Source organism: Micropterus salmoides, unplaced genomic scaffold (genome assembly GCF_014851395.1).
Source record: "Micropterus salmoides isolate LMB-PRFRI ecotype aquatic unplaced genomic scaffold, ASM1485139v1 Ms_hic_scaffold_2, whole genome shotgun sequence".
NCBI lineage: Eukaryota > Metazoa > Chordata > Actinopteri > Centrarchiformes > Centrarchidae > Micropterus > Micropterus salmoides.
In genome coordinates, this window is record NW_024041150.1 from 47,823,585 (window position 1) to 47,836,267 (window position 12,683).

A 12,683-nucleotide genomic window follows, 5' to 3' on the forward strand; every position below is an offset into this window, starting at 1 on the left:
GATGTGTTCACCGAGGCTGATGCAGGTCGGTGAGTGAACAACAGGGACTGAGCTCTTCAGGGTCGGTCTGGGAACAAAGTCCAGCTCCGTCATCCAGAACAGACTGTTAGTGTTATAACAGCAGCTAGCAGGATGTTGAGCGGCACTGACATCAGTCACTGTTGATTTAAAACATTTTGCAGCTTCAGACCTGAGATTATGATTCTTTTTCTCTCTGAACTTTTCACTTTTTGGTCCTTTACCCGTTTAATTTGATTTGACCTCTGACTCTACCTGGATGGATGGATCCACTTGAAGGGGTGGGGGAGGTGCCGACGGTCTGTACCACTTCCTGTAATTAACAATCAGCTGGCTGTTCCAGCATCAGGTCATATTGTTTGTCCCACAGAGCTGCTGGTCAGTCAGCCCATCTGGCATTAACCTGCCTCCAGGTGAAATCAGACGTATGTCAACAGCTCAGGTTTATTTTACAGGAGGAATGTGTTTCTTCTGTCCAGCAGCACGTTCAGTCCACCAATCAGCAGCCAGAGAGTAACGACCAATCAGTGCTCCCCACAGTAACCAGAGTGAGTTCAGTCTGGATCCTCACTAATTCTCATCTGCTGCCTCTGGTCTGTTAATCTCTCTGCAGGTTCTGCAGTTCATGTCTGTTTATAGCAGGTTGTTGATACCCTGTGCGTCTGTTATATTCTTTAAAGATCACAAAACCACCAACACCAAGAAGAAGAAGAAGAAGAATCACAGAAACTGGCAGACCGACTCTCAGTCCAACATTTCCCTCCCCGTCTCCTTCCTCCTTGTTTCCTCCCTCCTTGTCTCCTCCCTCCTTGTCTCCTCCCTCCTTGTGTCCAGCTGTGTGACCTGCAGAGCAGAAACAGGTGTGAGTTATCAGCTGTCAGCAGGTGAACAGAATGTCAGACATTATCTACTGCACTTTGATCACATGACTCGTAGCAGCTGTTTCCTCTAAAGTCTCATCAGCAACATCTTTCTAAAACACAAACATCTGATCTGTGATGTTTCTCAGCTCAACTACCAGGAAGCAGCTTCACCTGAGAGACAAAGAGACACTCTGAGCTCAACACGCTCACCTGAGAGACAAAGAGACACTCTGAGCTCTACATGCTGACCTGAGAGACAAAGAGACACTCTGAGCTCTACACGCTCACCTGAGAGACAAAGAGACACTCTGAGCTCTACACGCTCACCTGAGAGACAAAGAGACACTCTGAGCTCTACACGCTGACCTGAGAGACAAAGAGACACTCTGAGCTCTACACACTCACCTGAGAGACAAAGAGACACTCTGAGCTCTACACGCTCACCTGAGAGACAAAGAGACACTCTGAGCTCTACACGCTCACCTGAGAGACAAAGAGACACTCTGAGCTCTACACGCTGACCTGAGAGACAAAGAGACACTCTGAGCTCTACACACTCACCTGAGAGACAAAGAGACACTCTGAGCTCTACACGCTCACCTGAGAGACAAAGAGACACTCTGAGCTCTACACGCTCACCTGTCACTTTCACTGTCAGCCTGACGATGCCGGTGAGTTCAGATGTATTTTCCTCTCTAACCCGACACTCATATGTTCCAGCATCGTTGATGTTGACGTTCTTCAGAATCACAGAAGCGTCTCCGTCCTTCATCTCTGGATCTCTCAGCTCCACTCGACCACAAAAAGATTCATGCTGGTAGTTTTCATATGAGCGGCCGTCTCTGAAGAAGAAGACATAACCATCACCTGACTTCGGGTCAGTTCTGATCCACTTTATCACTTCTATGGTAGCACCTCTGTGACCCCGACAGGGAAGAGTGGCGTCCTCTCCAGGCTTCACTGTCACCTCCTGTGTTTCTGAACAGAAAGAGAAAAGCCTCCAGTCAGGACTTGTAATGTTTCCTGTTGTTCAAACATCTTTTGATGGAAGCAGCAGAGATCAGGTCTCTATAAAACAGCACATGTGAACTCAGCAGCATTTCAAACCCTGTTCTCAGACAACTTGAGTCCCAGCTGCAGAAAGGAGAGACTAACTCCTCTGCTGCAGCTGCACGCTGACTTCATGTTGCTCATTTCTACAGCTGTCAGTCAAGTCGTCCTCCGCACCATCAGACAGGAGACATTTTACTTTCATCTGCTTTCTGCTTGTTTGGAGATTATTGATTATTGATATTATTTCCCATCTGAATACAGACATCAGCATTTCTGAGCCTGAACAAACAGCTGAAATATTAAACATGTGAAGTTTATTATTTCCTAGAAGCTTTGAATCTTTGTCCTTGTTTTCCAAATGTGTCCCCAGTCTGTCCGTCCTCTACTCAGACTGTGTCTGAACTACTTCTACTGAGGAAAGAGTCCCTACAGTATGAAACTGCTTTACTTCTCAGAGAGACAAATGAAGCTGCTGGATCTGCATGGACAGACACCACGAGAGGGGAGAGGACACATGTTGGTCTCTGCTGTCCATCCGTCCACACAGTAAACTACAGTGCTGGACAGGAACAGAGGTCAGAGGTGGAGACTCTGTTCACAAGTCAGCTCATAATAAACTTTACAAACATATCCAGCAGCCTGCAGAGTCAAAGTCTACAAAAAACTATATTAGAATATAATTATAATGAATATGTTGTAAATAGAATTGAAAATATGAGTTACAACAACAGACAGTTTTCAGGAGTAATTGCTGTATAAACTGTTCAGACTACAGTTTTTAAGAAAGTTCTTAAGTCAGTAAATGAAGGTGATACAGGAAGTTTCAATTCAATTCAAATAACTTTATTTATCCATTAGGAACTTGCATCACTACATGTACCGTGAAACACAGCACAATACCCCCCCCCAGCCATACATATAATTAATAAACAGTTGTAAGTAAATAAGTTTATAAGTTCCACACATCTCTCTCCTAATGATCATTCAGCAGAAGATAAATCTATAAATCAACATAATCAAAGATAATTTATCCATCAACTTCCTGCTGATCTACTTCTCACATAGTCTAACTTCCGCATCACTGCTGTGTTACAATATTAGTAATAATAATAATAATAATAACAGACCGTCAGAACTTTATTTAAACTTTAAATGTTTCTGACATGGATTTATTTCACCTCTGTGTAATATCAGAGACGTTTTATAGAGCAGACACGCCACTCAATCACTTCCTGCTCACATACGGCTCTATGGGCAAAGCCCGTAATGCCAAAGGTGGCGGCTTGTTGTCCAGGCCAAGTCATGCAAATCAACGTATTTTCATAATCGATGGCGTTGATGTCAATGAATCGCCACAGTCCAACACACACACTCCTCTTACCTTGACACAGAACAAAGATCCATGAACAAGCGAACAAAGCCACGAATGGCGCTGATGTTAAAGCGACCATGACAGCAGAGCGCAGACTGGGTTCTTCTTCCTGTTGTATAGTTTTTTGTTTTTACAGTAGACCCGCCCAAACAAGCGAGGAGGAAATGTGTCACATGATTTCAAAGAAAGCTGAACTGTTTACTGCATTACACGCATATAGGCCAAAACAACAACAAAAATATATAAACTACAAGATTGTTTGATGACTAATGACATTAAAGTGCTACAGAATGTGCACATAATAACATGAACACTATAATGTCATGCAAACTTCCAACAGAAAAGAGGAATTATGTTATATTATTATGACAGTTGTTACTGCAAAGCAAACTTTAATGTGCTCTAAAAACAACAAAAGTCATGTTAAAAATGTTGGGAGTGATTTGAGAAAAAATATGTAGTTTGCATTATGAGTTGAAACATTTTTGACGTTTCTGTCTGTACCTTGGAGCTCTTTTAAGCCAGAGCCTTCAAAATGTGACACAAATTTGTCAGGTGTGTTTGCTAATAAATTATGTGTTTTCTCTGCAACACAGACAGAAAATGCATTTAGACTCAAACACAAGAAGTAAAATGTTATAATTCACCTCATAGTCTGGTTGTCAGTTGTAACATAAATGTGGGTGGAATGCAATATGTGAAATGTGAAATAGGTGAAATGTGCATCTGAATATTAGCGTGTGTTTGTGTTTGTCTTGCATCGTCACAGTGGTGTCAGACATGTGGCTCTCCTGGAGGCCTCAAGGGAGGGCCCACAGAGAAGCCTCCAGGTCTTACACTACCATTAAATAATAAAACAAATAATCAATACTGTGTGTGTCAGACATACTGACATTCAAATAAAACAATAATCGCATGATTTTCTGTTATGTGCAAAATTAAATAATGAATTCTAAAGCAGTATATTTCCCCTTTCTTCCCCAGATAAAAAAATTACTGTGGCCCTGATACTTTAATCTGGCCCACTTACCGCTTGGAATGATGGCACTTGGGCAATCCACTCCTGTTTGCCAGATCTGGGCAACAAGCAAGCCGTAACCATGACACATATAAAGCAATAATAATAATAATAATAATCCTTATTTGTAGAGCACTTTTCAAAAACAAGTTACAAAGTGCTTTAACAAGTGTAAAGACAATAAAACCCAAGAGACAATAATACACAAAAACAATACAAGATAAAAGCATGAAAACATTGAAAAGACTAAGATACAGATAAATATAAAATTAGTAAAATGGAATAAAATAAAAGGGATAAAATAAAGTCAAATAAGATCGGGAAAGGCTCTCCTATAAAAGTATGTTTTAAGAAGGGACTTAAAAGAGTTCACTGACTCAGCCGACCTGATTTCCTCGGGCAGGCTGTTCCAGAGCCTCGGGGTCCTTACAGCAAACGGTCTGTCCCCTTTAGTTTTCAGTCGAGACTTTGGAACAGACAACAGACCTCTGCCCGAGGATCTCAAGGAACGTGCTGGTGTGTATGGGACTAAAAGGTCAGAAATATAACAAGGCGAGAGGCCATGAAGAGCTTTAAAAGTGATCAATAGAATTTTAAAGTCAATTCTAAAACATACTGGGAGCCAGTGTAATGAAGCTAAAATAGGAGTAATGTGGTCATATTTCTTTGTTCTGGTTAAAAGCCTGGCAGCTGAGTTCTGGATAGTCTGGAGTCGATCAATAGATTTTTGAGTTAAACAGGTGAAAAGGCTGTTGCAATAATCCAGGCGTGATGAGATGAAGGTGTGTAAAATGGTCTTGTTGTCCTTAAAAGTTAAAATAGATCGAATTTTAGCTATATTTCTAAGTTGATAAAAACATGATTGGACAAGCTTTGTGGTGTGCTGCTCGAAATTTAAATTACTATCAAACCAAACACCAAGGTTCTTTGCCACAGGCTTAATGTGATTTACCAGCTAACCAGCAGATGCCATCTGCTGAGACCCGATGACCAGGATTTCTGTTTTGACTGAGTTCAGCTGGAGGAAATTATTTGACATCCATTTTTTTAACTTCACAAAGGCAGTTGTTAAGTGAACTCAGCATTCCAGGGTCTGTGGATCTGACGGGCAAGTATATTTGTGTGTCATCAGCATAAATATGAAAAGAAATGCCATGTTTATGGATAATATGTCCAAGGGGAAGCAGATACAAGGAAAACAAAATGGGTCCTAAGATCGACCCCTGAGGCACACCATATTTAACTGGACAGAACGAGGAGACATAGTTGTTTACAGACACACAAAACTTCCTATTTGACAGGTAGGATGAAAACCATTCTAGGGCAGTACCAGAGATCCCCACCCAGTGCCTCAGTCTGTCTAACATGATGTTGTGATCAATGGTGTCAAAAGTAGCGCTAAGGTCCAATGTGTTGCTCATATCTATATAAAATTTATTACCGGTGTAAGGACATAAAAATAATATACATCTGGCAACCAAACCCCAGGGACTGAAATAGAACTCAAATATGTAAGATAAGATAGACTTCATCCCACACTGGGGAAATTTACTTGTACACAGCAGCTCTAGATACAAATCATAAAAAAATAGGTATGTTGAGAGGTCTATTGTCACATCTGTTTTTATTTCTGACACCTGGATTTTATGCTGTTGTATGTATGATGTTACTGCAGCCTTCACAGCAGAGCTGCAGCAGCTAATCAGAAAGATCTTCTTCCTGTTCTGTAGCTGTTGTCCTGCCCAAACGAGGGAGCAGGAAGTATGTCAGGTGATTTCCAAGAAAGCTGAACTAGGGCATTACATGCAAATAAACTTTAAGATTATTTCATGAGTAATTATATAAAAGGGCTATGGAAGGTGAACTAACATTGAAACTGGTTTAATGTGATGCAAATATCTTACAGAAAATAAGATTTATCCACTGTGGGTGCAGGTTGTGACAGCTAAGCACACTTCAATGTGCTCTACAAAACAGCAACAGTAATGTTGAAAACAGTGGTTTAAGTGAAAACAATAGTTGCCGGTTCTTCACATTCACATATTGTCATGTGTATCAGCTGTAAGGTCTTTATACACCACTGTTTATTATATTACATTCCTCCTAAATATTACACACTGGACCTTTAAGTAAAAGTAAAATGACTAATATTTAAATATACTCAAAAGTAGCTTCACATGACCCGACTTTATTACAGTGATAAGAGTAAATTTAACTTGTAATTGTGATAAATGAGTAGGCCTACTACTCTCTCACAGTGCAGACAGTTAAACTTTGGGAAGATTAAATTATTTTGAGGGACTTCATAGGCTTACTTTACTGCACCACATTTATAGACTTCACTTTCATGATGAGATAAAGAAAACACATCAGGCATCACCTTCAAACATCAAAAGAGCCTTTCATGGCAATAAGTACTTTTATTTTAGAGTCTTACTGACATGTTTCCCTGATGAAACATATCTGAGCACTGCTTTAGTAAACAGAACATGTGTGAAGCTTCTCATGTTCAGATATTAAGAATATGTAAGAACAACAAAGACAAAACACAAAATCCTACCCTGTAACTGAAAACACAATAAATAACACAGATCAGAGTGCACCAGTTACTAAAAGTTACCACGTGACTGAGTGGTTAAATAAAGCTTATTTCCAGGAAGTCATGTTGATTCTCATAATGTGTGAGTTTGTTTTAAACCATCAGTTGTCAGCAGAGTTACTCTGCAGCCAAATGGAGGACAGAGTGATTCATTTTATGTCCCCTTTCTTTTACTCCAGTAATGTGTTACATCCTTTATGCAGTCAATGGTTACATGTAGCATGTATGTTCTTCTTTAGAGACGGGATTCCCAGCATAACTGCACCAATATGAGAAGAGGGCCTTTTCAATTCAAGCATTTAATAAAATGAACAGTACACTGTATAAACAGTTTCAGTGTTCTGGATCTGTATCAGTGCAGATTACATATTTACACTGACATGTGGCTGGTTTATTAAATACTTTCAGAAATATGACCAGAGCCTTATTCTAATGTTGCAAAACCTGTGTGGTATGTCATTTTAATTTTTTGTTTTTAAAATGTTCAGTGTGTAATATTTGAGGATCTATTGACAGAAATACAATATAATATCCATAAAAATGATGAACCATTATGTTTTTATTACCTTAGAATGAGACATTTTATCTACATAACAGAGGGCACCCCCTTTCTATGGAGGTTGCTGTATTTTATCGTCATGTTTCTACAGTAGCCCAAAATGGACAAACAGCGCAACAGAGCGCATTTCGTAATCATGGCGTTCTTCTTCTGCTTGTATAATTCTGGCAGTGTAGACGCCCATCACTAGATTAAATGCATCCGTAGAAGAAGGAATAATAATAATAATTTAATAAGAATGATAATAAACTGTAACTGAATAGTCTTCTAGTTTATTAGAAGTTAAAAGAGAAGTGACAAATGAACGAGCACAACATACTACATAACCCAGCTCTCATCATTAAAGATCACTCAACAGAACAAACAGAAAATATATATATATATATATATATATATATATATAATATATATATATTATATATATATATATATATATATATATATACATATTATCTAGACATTACATTGCACTATCTAGAATCTAAGCGTCCTTGGATGAGGAAAGCTGTTTGCCAGATGTTGTTTCAATGACATTTTAAAACTATTTTTACTGCTCTCCTGAATAATATGCTCTGGCAGAGTGTTCCATGCAACCATGTGTCTATACATTACAGTGTTCTTCATCATACTGGTTTTTGTTTGAGTAGTGTAAACCTACCCTCAGTAGCATGCCTGGTATAATAGTCATGCACATCTGAGCTCCAACATAGCTGACTATATAATATTCTTGGTAATTTAGTAACTGAAATCTCTTTTAGAAAATGAAGCAAAGAGGCATAATATCTATATTTACCTTTAGCCAGGTTAAATAGCTATACATTGTATTTACATTTGTTCTATATGAGCATCGAAATGTACAACGTGCTGCTTTATTCAGAACAACTTTTTCATCTGAGTCATGAAAGCACTGGACCAAACCACTGAGCAATAATCCAGATGAGATAGAACTACTGCCTTAATAATCTGTCCCATTATATTTTTTGGTAAAAATTTAGAACATCTCCTAATCACTAAAAGACCTCCTCCCATCTTACTCACCAATTCATCAATATGTGTTGTCCATGATAATTACTATCTATTGTAATACCTAAAGGTTTAATCTCTTGGACTTGTTCAACTGCAACATCATTAACATGCAACTTTAACCTAGGCTCATTTCTTAAACAATGTCCCAAATACATTACCAATTCAGCTACACACTGCAATTCCCCATTTAAAACTCTTGCAAGTTCTTCAATCATGGGTTCTGCCATGTATACAGTTGTATCATCAGCATAAATGCTAACTTTTGCCCTATACGTGATTAATGGTAATTCATTAGTAAACACAGCATATAACAATGGACCTAAGCAGCTTCCTTGAGGAATTCCACAGCGAATAGGTTTGTCATCAGAAAAACTTCCATTAAAGAAAACTCTTTTGTTTCCTGTTGGTCAAATAGCTCTCCAGCCAAAGAACTGCAGTCTGATTAAATCCATAACATTTAAGTTTGTCTAATAAAAACCCATGATCAATTATATCAAAAGCTGCACTGAAATCCAATAATATAGCACCTACTAATTATTACTGTCAATTTCTCTGAGCCAATCATCTGACATTTGAGCCGGAGCAGTTTCAGTGGAGTGCCCCTCTCTATAAGCATGCTGGTAATCTGTGTTCAAACATTAACTGAAAAATAAAATTGTATTTGTTCATAAACAATTCTTTGTTGTGTTATTTAGCACGAGAGCCGACCGCCTGTGGAACTTTATGCCATGAAGCCATAAATCATTGATGCAAGGCTAGAATGTTTTCAAAGCAGTGCTGAAGTTGTCTGTTGTCTGCTCGACAGGTAATTAAGTTTGTCAGACTATAGCGATGAAAATAAAAGCTTTAACTTGAAGCTGGCCACAGTCACAGAGAGACATGAGGTGTTTCCCCTGTCAGTGGTGTAAAATATGTAGTTGGATTAATTTCATGTCGCCTACTTATTCTCCAGCCTGTGGGTTGGTTTTGCCGGTTACGTTAGCGAGACAATCAGTTAAGCAGTAACGTCGTTTGGCAATAAAGCTGTAATGTTAGCTTAGAACATGGAAGCATCAGCCAGCTAAACTTTTACTGCCCTTGTAGAAAAATCATGTAAAGTCAGTTGGATTGGTTTATTCTCAAGTGCTGTGCTTTGACTTGGATTAGTTCCATGTAGTAACTCTGTCTCTCCAGTGCTCTTTGGCTTTCTCGGTTAAGTTTGTGAGACAGTCAGCTGATCACTAATTGGCAATCAAATGGTAGCTTACAGCATCGAAGCTCAGATCAGACAGCTAAACCTTTACTGCCCTGGTAGAAAAAAAATGTAGTTGGATTGTAATTTCATGTAGTTATTCTCCAGCCTCTATTATTGCTTTGAAACGTGGATAGAAATGTGCTGTTACCTTCCTGAGACCGCTGATGAATATTGGCAATAAAACGGTAACAGCAGGAAGCTCAGATCAGCAGCTAAACTTCACATTTTACTGCCTTGGTGGAAAACATGTATTTCTTTTTACTGCTAATGCTGATATATAACAAGTATAACCGTGTGCCTATCAAGTGACCAATAATGAATACTTTCAGAATTTTTTTGGATATTGCTTCCCCACTGTGCACACAAATGTGTAATTTGTACTTTCACATGCTAAATGCCCATTAAAAATGTTGCACAGTTTTACCACAAGCTGAAATTATGTCTGTCAGTACTACTTTGTATTTCTGTTGTATCTTCCACCCATCCATCCATCGTCAACTGTTTATCCTGCATACAGGGATGTGAGGCTGTTGTATTTTAAAAAATTAAAAAAGACATTTTGGTAAGATTGTATGCTTAATTAAGCAAAGTGAGAGGAGCCTTAATCCTCACCTGACAATGCCTTTGTGAACTTCATGTATTATGTGGTTTATAATGGACTGTGGTGCAGAAACAGTGAGGCTTACATTGTCCTGTTATCTGTCAGTGGTCATACTTGATGCACTAGATGCGATAGTTTTTGATAATTTATTTATTTACTTTGGTGTGTTAGTCCAGATGAGCCAACCCTCCCAAGTTGTAAAATACTGTATTACCGGAGTATGAGACTCATGTAGCACTTCATGTGGTTGTTGTTTATTAATGAACAAGTAACAAGAATATTCATAATAAATGATATGGTTACTAGAATAATTAAGTAAATATAATTTCTTAATATATCTATCTAAAGAAAGCTGGCAACCCTCTGCTATCTCAAAGATGATATCTTTGTCCTGTCTCAGGCACCGTAGCTATACTATTGGATGGGGGGTTGCAATTCGCAACCGTCACCACTAGATGTCACTAAAACTTACACACTGAACCTTTAAAGTGATGACCAGACGGCCAGGGCGGCAGACAGTAAGATGACAATCAATTTGGCAAATTGGCAGGCAAAATGTTTCTGTCTACTTCTGAATTCATTCACGCCCAAGCCATGACATTACCTCCACCACACAGATGAGCTTGTATGCTTCGGATCATAAGCAGTTCCTTTCTTTCTCCACACTTTTCCATCACTTTGGTAGAGATTAATCTTGGTCTCATCTGTCCATAACTTTTGCGGCTCATCTCTGTACTTCTTTGCAAATTTCAATCTGGCCTTCCGATTCTTCCTGCTGATGAGTGGTTTGCATCTTGTGGTGTGGCCTCTATATTTCTGCTCTCTGAGTCTTCTTCCAACAGTGGATTGTGATACCTTCACCCTGCACCGTGGAGGTCGTTGATGATGTCACTTCCTGATGTTTTGGGGGTTTTCTTCACAGCTCTCACGATATTTCTGTCGTTAACTACTGTTGTTTTCCTTGGCCGACCTGTTGGACGTCTGTTGCTCAGTCCACCAGTAGTTTCTGTCTTTTTCAGGACGTTCCAAATTGTTGTGCTTGCTCTGGTTGATTTTCCTTCTTTCTCAGCTTGACAGTGGCTTGCTTTTTCCTATAGACAGCTCTCTGCTCTTCATGTTGGTTCATCCTCTTTAACAGGAAATGCAGTCTTCATAGGTTTGAACCAAGGATGAAAACTTAGACTAGTCATGCAGAGCTATTTAATGTTTGGACAATCAACATAAAAGGGCAACAAGAAACTCCTGTCAGTCAAATGTTCCAATAGTTTTACTCACTTGAATAGTGGGTGGGTTCAAACAAACGGTGACATGTCCTAAGTTGTTTAATACATCTAGATGTGAATACCACAAAATAAGAGCTGAAATTCTGAACTCTTGACTCATACTCATCTTTTGATCTTAAACCCAAATGTCTTCAGTGAACAACAAAAACAAAGGAAATTGCCTTACCAGTCCATTTTTTAAAACGTAAGAACAATCCAAAAGCAAATTTCCCTAAAATGCCAGTTGAAAAAGTGAGTGCATTGACGACATATTTTAAAGGTAGGAACTTTTTAAGAAAGAAAGGATAAAAGGTCCAATGAAATGAGGAGAAAGTTTACTGGATTCTGGTTTCAAGGAAATCTGACACAATGTCCAGTTGGACTACATGGAGATGAAACACATGAAGCACAAGAAGATCTGCAGTCTCCTGTACAGCCATGGAAAAACAGTCAATAATAGTGAGGATTGTAGTGCCTTTAAAACAGCATAAATTCTTCTAGGTACACTTGCAGTTTTTGAAGGAACTCGGCAGGTAGGTTGGCCCAAACATCTTGAAGAACTACCCACAGTAATTCTCTGGATTTAGGCAGCCTCAGTTGAGTCTCTCTCTTCATATAATCCCAGTCAGACTCAATTATGTTAAGATCAGGGCTCTGATATCAAAGCAATGGACCAGCTAAGCTACGGAGGACCTTCGGATGTGCTTTTACTATATTAATAGGGATATTTTCAGGATTGTGACCAATATTCTGGATGAGTTCACAGAGGTTGTTAATGTCCTACATTAGATTTTTTGAGTACAATGTGTGCCATCACACACCTGGTTGAGTTATAACAATTACAAACCCTGGTTCACATTTACGCCTGCCGTCCAGACTGAACGCATTTTCAATTTGAAGCATATTAAAATTTGGTAGCGTATTAGTGGGGACAGGCGAAAGTTTGAAATCAGTCATGCAAAGCAATGCCCAAGAGCAGACACAATGCTGCTGACAGTGTTTTTGTTTTGGTGATTTTATTTATTTTAATTACTTTTTATTAAAATTTTAACAACAAAACAAACAAATAATAAATAAA

The 12,683-nt window shown here is 38.9% G+C and overlaps 1 protein-coding gene across 1 annotated transcript; it reads right to left on the reverse strand.

The window, feature by feature from the left end:
* Positions 1-227: 227 nt before the first annotated feature.
* On the reverse strand, positions 228-3,465 carry LOC119913115 (coxsackievirus and adenovirus receptor homolog). The gene is made up of 3 exons (XM_038732447.1): positions 3,316-3,465; positions 1,521-1,859; positions 228-861 (listed from the first exon to the last, which is right to left on the reverse strand). Exons 1-3 carry the CDS (start codon positions 3,383-3,385, stop codon positions 617-619), a joined length of 654 nt encoding a protein of 217 aa, XP_038588375.1. The 5' UTR covers positions 3,386-3,465; the 3' UTR covers positions 228-616.
* Between the last annotated feature and the right edge of the window lie 9,218 nt (positions 3,466-12,683).

What these genes read in the sequence shown, in the direction of transcription:
- LOC119913115 (XM_038732447.1), bottom strand. Translation starts at nt 3,385, where the DNA reads ATGGTCGCTTTAACATCAGCGCCATTCGTGGCTTTGTTCGCTTGTTCA. An exon ending in GATCTTTGTTCTGTGTCAAG is followed by an intron (nt 1,860 to 3,315) that starts GTAAGAGGAGTG and finishes CTTTCTGTTCAG; the next exon opens with AAACACAGGAGGTGACAGTG. An exon ending in GCTGACAGTGAAAGTGACAG is followed by an intron (nt 862 to 1,520) that starts GTGAGCGTGTAG and finishes TCTGCTCTGCAG; the next exon opens with GTCACACAGCTGGACACAAG.